Here is a 13630-nt window from a genome sequence, read left to right on the forward strand (position 1 = left end):
TGTGGCTAGCAAAGGACATAGGGCACAAATTTTGAGGACACACTCACTTTCAGGGTGCAGGCCAGATCCTGAGAGTAAGTACCAATTTAAAAATTGGGCCCTAGTTTCCTCACTTAACTCACCCTGTGGTGAGGGACCTGAGGAATGTGTCTACAGGAGATGGGAATAGGCAGGCTAGCTTCTTCGGGTCAGGTTCTGACCTTGTTGGTAAGATGGAGGAACCACACAGGAGTTCTGATGGTTCTGGATGAATAGTTGGATGGATAGTGTTGAGGAAGAATCTGAAGAAGCTCAGTAGTAATTTGTTTGAGGATCATTCATATTGCCATGAGCATAAGATGAAAAATAGAGGCATACAAGCTAATTGTTTTTATTCCACATTATCTTGAGACTGTTAAGAATGTATGCTTTTAAAATTACTATCTGGAGCTCCTTTATTGTCTTTCAGTCTTTGCCCCACTGCATGCATATTTGTACTCAGTTTTTCACACACACACACACACACACACACACACACACAACACCACCACCACCACCACCACCACCACCACCACCACCACCACCACCACCACCAGCAGCAGCAGCAGCATGCCTAGACCAGGAAATACGAATGAAATGCCTAGAACACTGGCTGGCACTTAGTAAGTGGATAAAGCTAACCTCTCTGCTTTTTGCCAGGATCTCATAACATTTGTGTTTTTGTGAAACATTTTCTTTCAGTTCCTCTCACTTTTCCTTCCCCTTACATAACAGAGAATCAGAGACTCATATAAGGATTCCTACCTGCAGCGATTATGAACATCTGGAGGCGCAGGAGGAGTGAGAATCCCTGCCTCCTCAGGTCACTGAGGCAGAGTGAGTCCAAGATGTTGTACTGATGACTCATTGGAAAAGGAGGCAAACACTGTAATAAAGAGAGAGATAAAAAGAGAACTCTGAGATTTAAGTCAAGGGGCAAAGAGGGGAGGGAATGAAGAAATCTCACTCCTAGGCAGTTATTGGGCACATCTTATCTATGGGACTATAGTGAGGGCAGAGTAAGATTCTTGCTCCTTTTCCTACAAATTTTGGGGCCCTTGATTTTCAGGACTATCCAGGGCACTCACGCTTCTATTCTCTCTGTTTCCTATGCATTTCTATCTGCTCCACTCAGCCCCCTTCACTGGCTTCTCTTCCTCACCCCACAGCTTAACTGCTCCTCCCCCAGGGCACTTTCCTGGATACTTTTTTTTTTTTTTAAATCTCACTTTATATGTTTTCCCTATGAGATTACTTGTAATGACCCCAGCTATCTTCTATGAGTTAATGACTCACCCCACATGTATATCTTCTGTACATAATGTCTGGCGATCCAGAGTTAGGACCTGGATTCTAGAGGAACCAGGAGCTTAGAGGCCCCTCTGCCTTAGACCAATAGAAAAAGCAGGTGGCTTCTGTACTTTCCAGCATCACTCTCTCCCCCACACCTGGCCAAGTAAGGCTTCTGGTGCCCTTTTCAAAAGATGTAAATTAGTAGTGGAAGTAATGCAGAGGCTGTAACATCTCAACAACCACTACAATTTGGAATTTGGTGACCAGGTCTGTGAAGTTTGCTGCCCAGGGCCCAGGGCTCAGAGATCTTGCTGCTCAGAGAGTGTCTAGGAAGGGTTGGCGCAAAGCCTGGAGGGGAAGACATCCCAAAGACCATGTTCTCTCTAGGCAGAGGAGAAATACACTTTGTATGTGGGGGAATGGAACCTGAGCTGGCGGAGGCTTGTGGTATATAATTGTGCAGGGTCTTAAGGACCATGGGAGCAGTTGCAGAGTTGGAGCATATATTACCTCTCCATGGACTAGGCAGCACTTCTCAACCTTTTAAATATCATGGCACATAGAGAACATGCTGTTATTTTTTAGGCACACTGTAGTAAACTGCAAAAAGATTAGCTATATGGGGTTCATTTTCTTTTTATTATACAATTATATGAGGAAAATTGTAATAGAAATTTAAGGAAATAAGTTAAATATATCTTTAGAAGGAATACACCTAAAATTTTAATTTTTAAAAAATTTTTGAAGTTGTTTGAATAAGTATAGCTTTTTTATTTCTGACTAGGGGCCTGGTGCACAAAATTTGTGCACTGGGAAGGGGTCCATCAGCCCAGCCTGCCCCCTCTCACCTACTAGGAGCCTTCAGGGGATGTCTGTTGGGAGCAGATCTAAGCCACAGTCTGGCCTCACTTTGCAGGAGGTGACTGGACTGATTAGGGGAAGGCACCAGCCCCATCACTCCGCCTCTGCAGCCCCCAAAGTATTTTTAACACGGACTTCAGTCCCTTCACCATAAAAAAAGACAACTTTCTTTAGGCATTTTCAAGATGTGTCTTTCACAGGATATGACATTTCTTTTTTTATTTTTCCTTGTATCCTCAGCTGATGATATGTTTCCATTGATTCCCCCCTTGACTCTGATCCCAAGTTTGGCCCCTTCCTAAGCCTAAAGCCTCTGCCCAGGTTTTAGGCTTGGGAAGGGGGACAACCCTCGCCCCTCCGATTACAGACTTGGCCCTTGGCCCCTTCCCAAGCCTAAAGCTTCCCCCCCCCTCCCTTCTGATGGCCCACTGGAAGTGACCTGGTGCCAAGGAGGTTCCTGGGACCCAGGTATGTATGCAAATTAACCACCATCTTTGCTGGGTTTATTTCCATACTCACTCTGATTGGCTGTGGGCATAGCAGAGGTACAGTCAATTTACATGTTTCTCTATTATTAGATAAGATTATATATTTGAAATGACTGTAGATAATTATTACTGTGCAAATACAATTATCAATGATCCCTTCAATTTATTTTTTTAAGATTAAAAAAAACTTGATTTTAGAGAAGTAAGATACAGATAGATGGTGAGACAGAATTATTCACTGACTGCCTCTTGCATGCCCCCCTCCGCCCCCGCCCTTCCCCAGGCACCAAAATTAAAATGCCGAATTCAATTTCTCAATAGTTCCTTTGTGCTTCTTCCACACAACACATGATGTGTTTATGGTTAAATGCAAAGGAAATTATTTTTTTTTTATTTTTTTTTAAAGGAAAGCAGGAACAGACTTCTTGCTCTATAAGGTCTCAAGGACCTGAAGGATGATGTGGCAGTTAGGGGTTCTCTCAGGCAACTCTCAAGCAGCAGCACACTAGCCCTGATTAGGGGTCTTACTATTTAAAAGCAGGGATTTGAGTACTTCTCCAGCTGTCAATCATACTTTGCTGAATCAATCTGATGTTCTTGATAAATTCCTTAAGAGTATTCACTTGGTCACATGGCAACTTCCTCAGGCTACATTGAAATCACCAGCTAATGATTTAATTTTAGTATCTCCCACCCTTCAGTATGTATAATTTCTTCTCTGAAAGTGAGAATCCTGACTCTTGATACTTACTATGTTTAATTTTTTATAAACCTTCCTCTGTTTCTAACCTTTATCCTACATGAATGTCATCATCAATCCTCTCCAGCTCTATGCTAACCATTCCCTCCACATAGATGCCACCTTTCCTTGTTTGTGCTCTGGCATGTCCCATACTATTCTTCACTGTGCTCTGGCTCTGACAATTATCAGAGAACTCCCTCCTTCCTTGGACTTTCACCTCGCTTACATCAGGCTGCCTGCATGGGTTGGTATCTCTTCATTGCTTAGGCTTTGATCCTTTGTTCTGGTTCACCTCAGTTTCCTCTATACACTCTGTCTCATCTGACTGACAACACAGATGTCAATTTTGCTCTTCTTCCCTGAATATTATAGCTTAGGACTGGGCTGTTCAAGAAGGGAAGGGACAGGACAGAAAGAGAAAGAGAGAAAAGGAATGGGAGAGGAAGAAAAGGCTATTCCTTGTTTTATTTTGAAAATGTATTTTAATTTATTTCAGAGAGGGAGGGAGAGGGAGAAAGAGAAAGAAACATCAATAAAGAGAATCATTGATTGTCTGCCCTCTACATTCCCCACACTGATGATCCATCCATAATTCGGGCATGTGCCCTGACTGGGAATTGAACCATGAACTGGTTCATATGTTGATGCTCAACCACTGAACCATGCTGGTCGGTCAATCACTTGTTTTTAAAGTAAAAGAAAGACAGCTGTGAGAGATGTAATGGGAAATATGCCTTTTCAACCCATTTTATACACGAGTTCATGTGGGGTTTGAGGGTATGAGCATCAATCTCATTGACACTACTCCTATCTAAGGATCTTGAAGAGACTTTTCACACTCTCAGGTGTATGTACACACTATTTTGAAGACCATTGATATAGGCATTACAAGGTAAGTAATAGAATGCAAACATCAGGAAGAGACTTCCCAGCTCAGAATCCTGGTAAACAGGTCTATTAGTTACCATAATTATTTTACTCTAACCTCTACAGTTCTACCCACTTTTCCCTCCTTTTCCTTTTTCTTCCCACTTTCCTATCAGAAGCATAGCCCACTCCCAGCTGGAATGCCTTAGTGGTTGAGCATCCACCCATGCATCAAGAGGTCTCTGGTTCAATTCCCTGTCAGACCACATGCCAGGTTTCAGGCTCAATCCCTGGTTGGGGATGTACAGAAGGCAGCAGATCAATGTTTCTCTCTCATCAATGTTTTAATTTCTCCCTCCATCACTCTCTAAAAACAAAAACACCATAAAAGAAAAGCACAGCTCTCTTCATCCACACCTTCTCTGTGCAATAGAACCTTTCACAGAACACTAATGTGGTCCTTTCTTCAAACTGCCTCCTCCTCCAACTTTGAGACTGACTCTATCTATAGGCTGGGGCTCCAGACTTACCTTTGCTCTTCTGTGAGGCTGGGTCTCTCTTGATCTGTGGTAGCATTGGTTAGAGACTCTTCTCTCAGGAGTTCAGGGCTGGGAGCTGGAGGTGGTGTGGGTTAAAGAAGGTAGTAAAGAGTTGCTAAAAGAAAAGGAATTTCATGGTCTGAGATTTATTTTTAAATGGAGTTTGGACCAGGGCAGGGCTGTATGTATGCCATATAAAGGGCGGACACAAGTACTAAGTTTCACAAAGCAATATTACAAGGGCCTTTGATCTATCTCTACTTTAGACTATAAAACTGCTAACTAGATATGTAACTTGGTAAAAGTCATCAAAAAAGCACAAATAGCCTATTAATTATTAAGATAATAAACTGAATCAGAAATACTGTCTGGCAATCACATACATTTCCTTGAACATTCTTCACATTTTACACATTTTTTTTTGTTCTCAAACCTCCTCCCTCACTTTTCTAAGTCTTCTCAGATGCCTCTTTTAATTGACCAAAAGAAGCCATTGAACAGAAATGTTTTCATCTCCTGTACATCAGATCTGTATACTTACACTCACCCTCTCCAAGACAAAGCCCAACTTTATTTGTCAGTAATTTTTCCTTTTATGTTGTAATGTTCTTCTTTGTATCTCTATACCCTGGGCCTTCCTATCCTTTTGTGAACTCATAATTTGTATATTGAATCTTGGTTTGCTTGAGATTTCTAGAGATGTTTCTGTTTTCTAGACTTTATCCTGACTGATACACTAAAGTCCCAGTTTTGTTATCTGTTAAATGTGTTTAATAATAATAATAATACCTATAGTATTTGGCAAAGATGTGTCTCTGCTTAAGTCCCACACTTTAGAAGCCTCCTATATCACAAATAATACAAAATGCATTTATTAAAGAAAATGTAGATAGCACCATCACTTGGTAATCAGTGCTCAGTATGACAGGTCCCCTGAAATATCTGCTCTCATAATTAACACTATTCAGGCCCAGGGAAACATACCTCTGTTGTTTAGTTCTATACCCTTATAATAAACTATATCTGAATGCATAAAAGTTTGTGGTTTATATTGTGTGGGGTGTTTTGGTGCCAATTTCAAATAGAGTTTGATTTAAGACATTATGTTTTTCCTTTACACTACAGAGCCTAGAAAGTGCAAGGTTATTTCTTCTCTCTTTTTCACATGCTCCGCATTCAAGTGTTGAATTTGAAAGTTATTTACTATAGCAGCTCAGCTGTAAAACTACCATAGCATTTGTTACAAATTTGGGTCTTTTAATATTTTGTATAGAACAACTAAATGCACGTTCAAGTTGCCTTGATCCACTTGTTCATTGGTGGGCCTAGAAGAGGAATTTCATCACTGGAGAAGCCCCAGGCATTCCTCCTGCTTACCTCCTGCACTCTGGAACATCATGGGAAGGATAGGGCTCCAGACTTTCTCCAGCTCTTTCTGCTGATGTTTAAATTCTTCCTTCTCTGCAGTCTAATTCTTACCAAGGCAGATGATAATTTCATTACATTTGTCAAAAATCTTCTGTTTATCCTTCTCATTGAGCTGAACTTGAAGTTTCTCATTTTCAGCGATCACCTCTATATTGACTGCAAAGAGTATAAGTGAATTTTGGAAGATGTCTTGTCCCACTGCTTCTCCTCTTTAGCTTTGTACTACTCTCTCAGCCTCTTGGACCATGTGTTTGCTGTCTTCCTTGGTCAAACAGTTAGTGATGGTAATCTTGTTCTCTTTTCCTGTACTCTAATCCACAGCAAAGACACTGAAGGTGCCATTAGCATCAATATAAAAAATGACCTCAATCTAAGGAACACGAGTACAGGTGGTATGTCTGTGAGTTCAAACTTGCCAGGAAGGTTGTTGTTCTTGGTTATGGTGCACTAGTTTTCATAATATTTTCCTGAACTGGGCAAGACAGATCCCCTCATAGCACATCAGTGCATTCTGCCTGAGTCAGGAGTTTCTATCAGCTCTTCTGTGATGGGAAACACTAGTAAGATTCCTAGGAAAGGAGGGGGATTGGCCTCTCCCCAAAGCCAGTCACTGAAGTCCCTTGAGACTGCCCAGATCCATAGGCCTGGTCTCTGCTGCTGACTCCTCAGCAGGGGTTAAGATGCAGGGTGGGGCCATCAGAATCCCAGAGGGTGGAATGAGCTACTAATATATCCCAGAGTGCAGGGTAGTTGCTTTTCCCCAGGATGTTGCTGGGAGGGGCCTATGCCTCTCAGGAGACTGAGCCCAGGTATTTTGGCAGCTATTCTCGCATGTCTCTCCTCAATGACTCTCCCCCAGACTCTGTTCAGGTGACTCTGGTTCACACTGCCCTCCCTCCACTGAAGCCCAGAGTGAGTGGCTGAAAAATAAAATACTGTAGTCTGGTCCTTTAAAATGTGGCATTGTCTGGCAGGCTCTGTATCTCCCTTGCCAATAGAGGCTCTGTGGTAGCATTTCACCTCTGGATGAGGCTTATAGTGGGCAGTTGTACCTACCTCTGATGCTCCAGGACGGGGATCACAACCTGGAGTTCAGGCCTCATTCCTCTCATGGGAAAACCCCCAACTCTACTTTCTAAGCCTTTAACTGTCCCACTCTCCAACCCCCACCACACATCCTCTCCCCTCTACTCTCTCCCCAACTCCAACCTCCTTCACCACAGGGGATATACCTTGGCACCTTGACCTGCCACCTGTGGGAACAGGGCCAGCCCTGGTGTGACTCAGCCCTTCCTGGCAGTCTCCAGGTGGTTTCTGCCCATCTCTGTTCAAAAGTCTTTTTAGCTGGTCTTCCTTTGGAAATTTAGGGTGAATGTTGCCCTGTTCAGTTGTATTTCTAGTTTAGTTCTGGGAGGAGGTGTGAGAAAGATATTCTGCCACCATCTTGAAACTCCTCTCTTGAGCTCTTATAAATCATTTGGCTCTGTTTTGTGGTATAATTTTGGACTTTTTTTAGTGTCACATATCAACATTTTTTTGATCCATAAATTATACTGGACACACAAGTGTTTCCTGCCTAAGTCTCCATTACCTTTATTCTAGAGCCTCCTCATGCCTGAATATTTGCAGGAGGGAAGAAACAGGATCATGTAAATTTAAGGAGGGTCCAGAGGAGACATCAAAGACTCTATCCAGAATGGGATATTGGGCTAGCACATACAGTCATTATTATTTACTTGGCTTTTACCTTCATGGTGATCACAGGCTAGTAGAGGGGACAGCTTTCAAACGGAATAGTTCCAATGTAGTTAGTTCAATGTCATAATAGATTTTATCTAAACAAACAAACAAACAAACAAAACAAAACAAAAACAATCCAACAAAAGAAGGAGAGAGTAATTGTTGGACTAAAAGCTCCATGAGGGAAAGGATCCTGTCTATTTGGTCACAATGCCTAAAATATAACATTAGTTAATGTACTAGAAGCCCTGTGCATGAATTCGTGAACTAGTGGACTCCCTCAGCCTGGCCTAAATCCTCTCATAATCCAGGACTCCTCAGGGGATGTTGGAGAGCCAGTTTCAGCCTGATCACCATAGGCCAAGCCGAGAGACCCTACCATTGGAGGGCTCCATGGTGTGTTTGGCCTGTCTTGCCCAGTCCCCATTGGCTGGACCTCAGCAACAAGCAAACCTACCTGCCATAGTGACTGGTCTAATGGTCAAATGAATGGTCAGATGCTTATTAGGTTTTTATTATGTAGGACTAGAGTCCCGGTGCACGAAATTCGTGCACAGCGGCAGGGAGGGCTTTATCCCTCAGCCCAGCCTGTACCCTCTCCAATCTGGGATCCCTCAAGGGATATCTGACTGCCCTCTCACAATCCAGGACTGCTGGCTCCCAACTGCTTGCCTGCCTAGCTTCCTGATTGCTTTTTCCTGACATCCTGATCACCCCCTAACCACTCCCATGCCAGCCTGATTGATGTCTAACTGCTCCCCTGCCAGCTCGTTTGTCCCCAACTTATCTCTGCCAACCTGGTCACCCCTAACTGCCCTCTCTTGCAGGCCTGGTGCCTCCTAACTGCCCTCCCCTGCTGGCCATCTTGTGTCCACATAGGGGCAGGATCTTTGACCACATGGGGGCAGCCATATTGTGTGTTGGAGTGATGGTCAATCTGCATGTTACTCTTTCATTTGATAGGATAGAGGCCTGGTTAACAGGTGGTGGGCCAGCTGGTTTGCCCTGAAGGGTGTCCTGGATCAGGGTGGCGGTTCCCTTAGGGCATGGGCAGCTGGAGCGAGGTGGTTTGCAGGCCGGCCACACTCTCCCTACCCCCACGGACCCAAGCAGAGGCCCTGGTATCTGGGATATATTTATTTCCTACAATTGAAACTTTGTAGCCTAGAGCAGAGCCAATCCTCCTGCTTGCACCCCACCCCTCTCGTGGCAGCAGCTGTTTCTGTTTGGGTTTGTTTACCTTCTATAATTGAAACTTTGTAGTCTTGAGTGGAGACTTAGGCCTGCAAGGTCAGGTGGAAAGCCTGGTTTACTCTGTTGCCGAGTAAATGCCTCCCTCCTGCTCTCTGTGGCTGAAGCCATCTTGGTTGGATTTATTTGCATACTCGTCTGGTTGGCTGCTGGGCATGGCTAGTGGCCATGGCTTGTGGGTATAGCTGAGTGATGGTTAATTTACATATTGCTCTTTTATTAGGTTGGATACTTGTTTAATCGAACGTATTTATTCATATCTAGTATATCCAATTGTTTGATTCATTCAATTATTTGATCACTCACTTAGTCCTTTATTCACTAGTTAAATATTTGTAGGTAATAAGACAATGTTTTTCCATTGAATTTAAATGTAAAATTATCCTTAAATAACATTAGAAAGAATTTTGATTAAACATAAATGAGAGCTATGATATTAAACACACTATGTACTGATTCCTCTCAAGGTAGATAGTATCATTCTCCATTGACAGAGAAGAAAACTGAAGTTCATAAAGCTGAATTTACTTGCTCAGTTTACATTATGGGATTCAAACCCAAGTCTGTCTGCCTGACTCCAAAGCCTACGATCATTGCCTATCCAACACAGCTGCAATCAAAGCATGGCCAATGGGGACCATGGTGAATGTGGAGGGGAAGGGGGTTTGGGGTGGGACTATGGACTATTGAGTTGTGACAAGCTATGGGGGGCAAGTGGCAGTGAATATCCAACAGCAAGCTGTGGTGAGCACTGCAGAGCATAAAGGAGCATTGTGTGATGGCAGCAGGAAGTATCCAGAGCATTGCCGGGCAGCAAGCTGTGCAGAGCATCATGGGGTGGCTGCAGAGAGTGAAAAGGAGATTCACAGGGTGGGGAGCTTCACGGAGTGATGTGGGGTGGCAGAGGTGATCTTCACAGAGCTTCACAGGGGAGCCAGTTGCGGGCAGTGGTGGAGAGCATTGTGGAGCATCATGGAGCAGTTGTGGGGTGGGGAGCACTGAGGAGTGTTGCAGCAGAGAGTGTTGTGAGGTTGGAAGCTTTGCTGAGCATCATGGGGTGGCGGGGCTTTGGGGGCACCATGGGGCATCAGACATCACTCTGATTGCAGGCTAGGCCTAGGGACTCTACTCACAGACAATTTTGTGTGCTGGGCCTCTAGTCTATATATATATATATATATATATATATATATATATATATATATATATATATATATATATATATATATATATATATATATAAAGGTAAGCAACAGGAACAATGTAATGATCAGAACAACCAAAACGACTGGTTGCTATGATGCCCACTGCAGCAGTCAAGTGCCCTGATTAAGGCCACAATTGGGCCTCCCCTCCTTATCTCCCAGGGCCCATCCTCCAGCCAGCCCCACCCCGATTGGCCTCTTCCACCTGATCTGGGCCAGGGCTGGCTGGCCAACCTCCTGTATCTTCTCTCTCCACCTCCCCCCTGCCAGCTCAGCTCTGATTAGCCCCAATTGGGGGGGGGGGGCTGGCTGGACCCCACCCATGCACAAATTCATGTACCAGACCTCTAGTTGTTCTATAAAGTCTTAGGAAGAGTTGGAAGATGATGTGGCAGTTGGAGAGTCTCTCAGACTATTGTCAAGTGGCAGCACCCCAGCTCTAGTTAGGGGGTCTTACTTTCTAAAAGCAGGGATTTAGAGTGCTTTACCAGCTTCCAATCATACTTTGCTCAATCTGTCAGATGTTCTTATAAATTTCTTTAGGGACTCTACTTGGTCCAACCTGGCTACTTCCTCAGGCTACTCTGAAATCACCAGCTAGTGATTTCATTTTAGTATCCACCCATTCTTTTGTTTTTGTAACTTTCTTATCTGAAAGTGAAAATCCTCACTCTTGATACTTAGTATACTGTATACTGGTAGGGTTATGTTCCAAGATACATATCTCCCCCCCTCAACCCCCCCCCCCCCCCCCGCTAAACTAAAGGGGAAAAGAGCCCTCATAATATTGCTTTGTGAAACTTAGAATTTGTTTGTAACCTGCATATGATACACCTACAGTCCCAGTCCAAAGTCCATTTCAATTTCATATGTATCTTGGTAACAGTTAAGAACACAAAGAGCATGAAACTAGGTTTATTGTTTTCCTGTAAGTTAATGATTAACATCAGCATTTCATTTTGAGAGGTTGTATGTCAACAACACTAGTTCTATTGAACATGCCCCACATGCACTTTCATACCCTTTCATTCTTCTCAATACTACTGTCTCACTGCTAGTCTTCTTAGCTGCTTCATTTATTGATCAAAAGAAGCCATTGAATGGAAACATTCATTTCCTATACATTTGATCTACATACCTGTTCCCCACTCTGCCCAAACAAAGCCCAATTTCTTCCATCTGTAATTTCTCCTTTTCTGTTGTAATGGAGAAGGTCGCTGTCTATCTCCTTGCCCTAGGTCTTTTTATCATTTTGTGAACTCAGAATTTGTGTATTGAATCCTGCTCTGCCTTAACTCTCTGGAGAATATTTAATTTCTTACGTTTTATGTTGGCTGAGACACTAAAGCCCCAGTTTTTTCATCTGTTAAATAGGTTTAATGATAATACCTACATCTGGGAAAGATGGGTCTTTCCTTGGGTTCCACACTTTAGAGCCCTCTCATATCATATGTACAAACAAAATGAATTTATTTAAAGAAAATGTAAAAGCACTGTCACTTGGTAATTAGTGCTCAGTACAAAGGATCCCTTCAAATATCCACTCTTGTAATTAACATTATTTAGGCACAGGGAAACATACCTCCATAGTTTTGAACTATATCCTGTAGAACTAAATGGTATCTGAATGCAGTGAAAGTTTACGGTCTGCACTGTGGTGGTTGTGTGTGTGTGTGTGTGTGTGTGTATTTCAAATACAGTTTAAGACATTGCATTTTACCCTTACACTGCAGTGCCTAGAAAGTGCAAGGCTATTTTTGTTTACTGTGCACATGTTCCACATTTAAGTATTGAGATTGCCAGTTACTGACTATAGCAGCTCAGCCTTAAAATTTTCATTTAGTAAACTACACTTTGAATCTTTCAATGTTTTGCATGGAACAACAGCTAAATGCTTGTTTCGGTTGCCTAATCAAGCTCTTCATGGTGGGCCCAGAAGGGAGCTCCATTGCTAGGAAAGCCCCAGGCATCCCCCCTGGCTTACCTCTTGTACTCCAGGATAGCTTGTTTTTACTCTCAAACAGCTCACTGGACTTGAACAGAGCTGTGGACTTCATGCCCTAGTCAGTGGTCAGCAAACTGCGGCTTGTGAGGCACATGCGGCTCTTTGGCCCCTTGAGTGTTGCTGTTCCACAAAATACCATGTGTGGGCGCTCACATACAGTGTAATGGAAACTTAGTGGCCTGGAGGAAACCAAGATGGTGGAATAGGTAAACCCTAAACTAGTTCTTTGCACAATAATTTCAAAACTACAACTAAAAGACAAAACGTCTATTACTCAGAAGTATGGGAAAGCTGGTTGAGTGGAAGTTCTACAACTAGAAGGAAAGAGAAAAGAGCATTGAGATGTGCACAAGTGCTGAAAGGCTGAGGTCTGGAGATGTGCCAATCGGGCTGGTGGCAGGCGACTGTGTGAGCTGCTTTTTTCAATCCGAAGGGAGACAAGCTCCAGATTACTCTGAACTCCAGTTTCTGGGGAGACGCTGGGGACCCAAACTCCTATGGAGAGAAGCTGGACTGTCTGCCATTGGGTCAGAAAGTGAGGGAGGCTTTCTTGCAGAGGTGTGTACAGCAATCATTGTTTACTATGCTGGGGCATAGGACACGGGGACTTGGAAACGCAGAGACACAGAGACAGTTGACTGGCAGCCATTGCTGTTTGCCACCCCCTTCAGTTACTTCCTGAGATCCCACCTTGCACAATCTACAAACCCACACAAGCTCCACACAGCGGCTTTTGCAGCTTAACCTAACAAACTGCGGCTCTGGTCAGACAGCTCCAAAGCCTCCAAACCCCAAGCAAAGAGGAGAAAACTGTAGTTCTCACTGTAGCTCCTGCTGAATGGCCTCAGACAGTAGCTGACCTGAACCCTATTGGAGATCCAGAAGCTAGTGTATCTAGTGGTCAGTGTGAGACAGCACCAGATTTCAACTACTCACATCCATAAGTGACACATTCAAGAGGCAGACTTAGTGAGCACCAAAGCCCCACTGAAGCAAGTTCTTCCCCATAAGCATGTCTCCAGCACATCAGTTCTTCCATTATAGACACAGCAGGTCCTCACAACCAATTGGCCTAGAGGTCAATTCCTCTCAGTGTACCAACAGCAATCAAAGCTTAACTACACCAAGATTTTGCACTCAGCCCACAAAGGGGTGCACCAATAGTGTCTACCTCAGGTGAAAGGGGAGGCTGA

The 13630-nt window shown here is 43.6% G+C and overlaps 2 protein-coding genes and 1 long non-coding RNA gene across 3 annotated transcripts in view; 2 read left to right on the plus strand and 1 right to left on the minus strand.

The window, feature by feature from the left end:
- Nucleotides 1–6234, minus strand: part of LOC311628227 (uncharacterized protein) — a 50496-nt gene extending 44262 nt beyond the window's left edge. Inside the window, exons 1-4 of the mRNA XM_084895272.1 lie at nt 6186–6234; nt 4800–4923; nt 3620–3786; nt 784–904 (exon numbers count right to left, since the gene is read on the minus strand). Coding sequence (XP_084751398.1) covers nt 784–886 — 103 coding nt within the window. The 5' untranslated portion in view covers nt 887–904; nt 3620–3786; nt 4800–4923; nt 6186–6234. The remainder of the gene's footprint in view (nt 1–783; nt 905–3619; nt 3787–4799; nt 4924–6185) is intronic.
- LOC311628242 overlaps nt 1–13630 on the plus strand; it is a 1314020-nt gene that overhangs the window by 55923 nt on the left and 1244467 nt on the right. The window lies entirely within an intron of this gene.
- The window catches only part of LOC311628228 (tigger transposable element-derived protein 1-like), a 457475-nt gene that overhangs the window by 48189 nt on the left and 395656 nt on the right, over nt 1–13630 (plus strand). The gene's annotated exons all lie outside the window — the stretch shown is intronic.

This window comes from Pipistrellus hanaki, assembly GCF_964339955.1.
Source record: "Pipistrellus hanaki genome assembly, chromosome: 9".
Classification (NCBI taxonomy): Eukaryota; Metazoa; Chordata; class Mammalia; order Chiroptera; family Vespertilionidae; genus Pipistrellus; species Pipistrellus hanaki.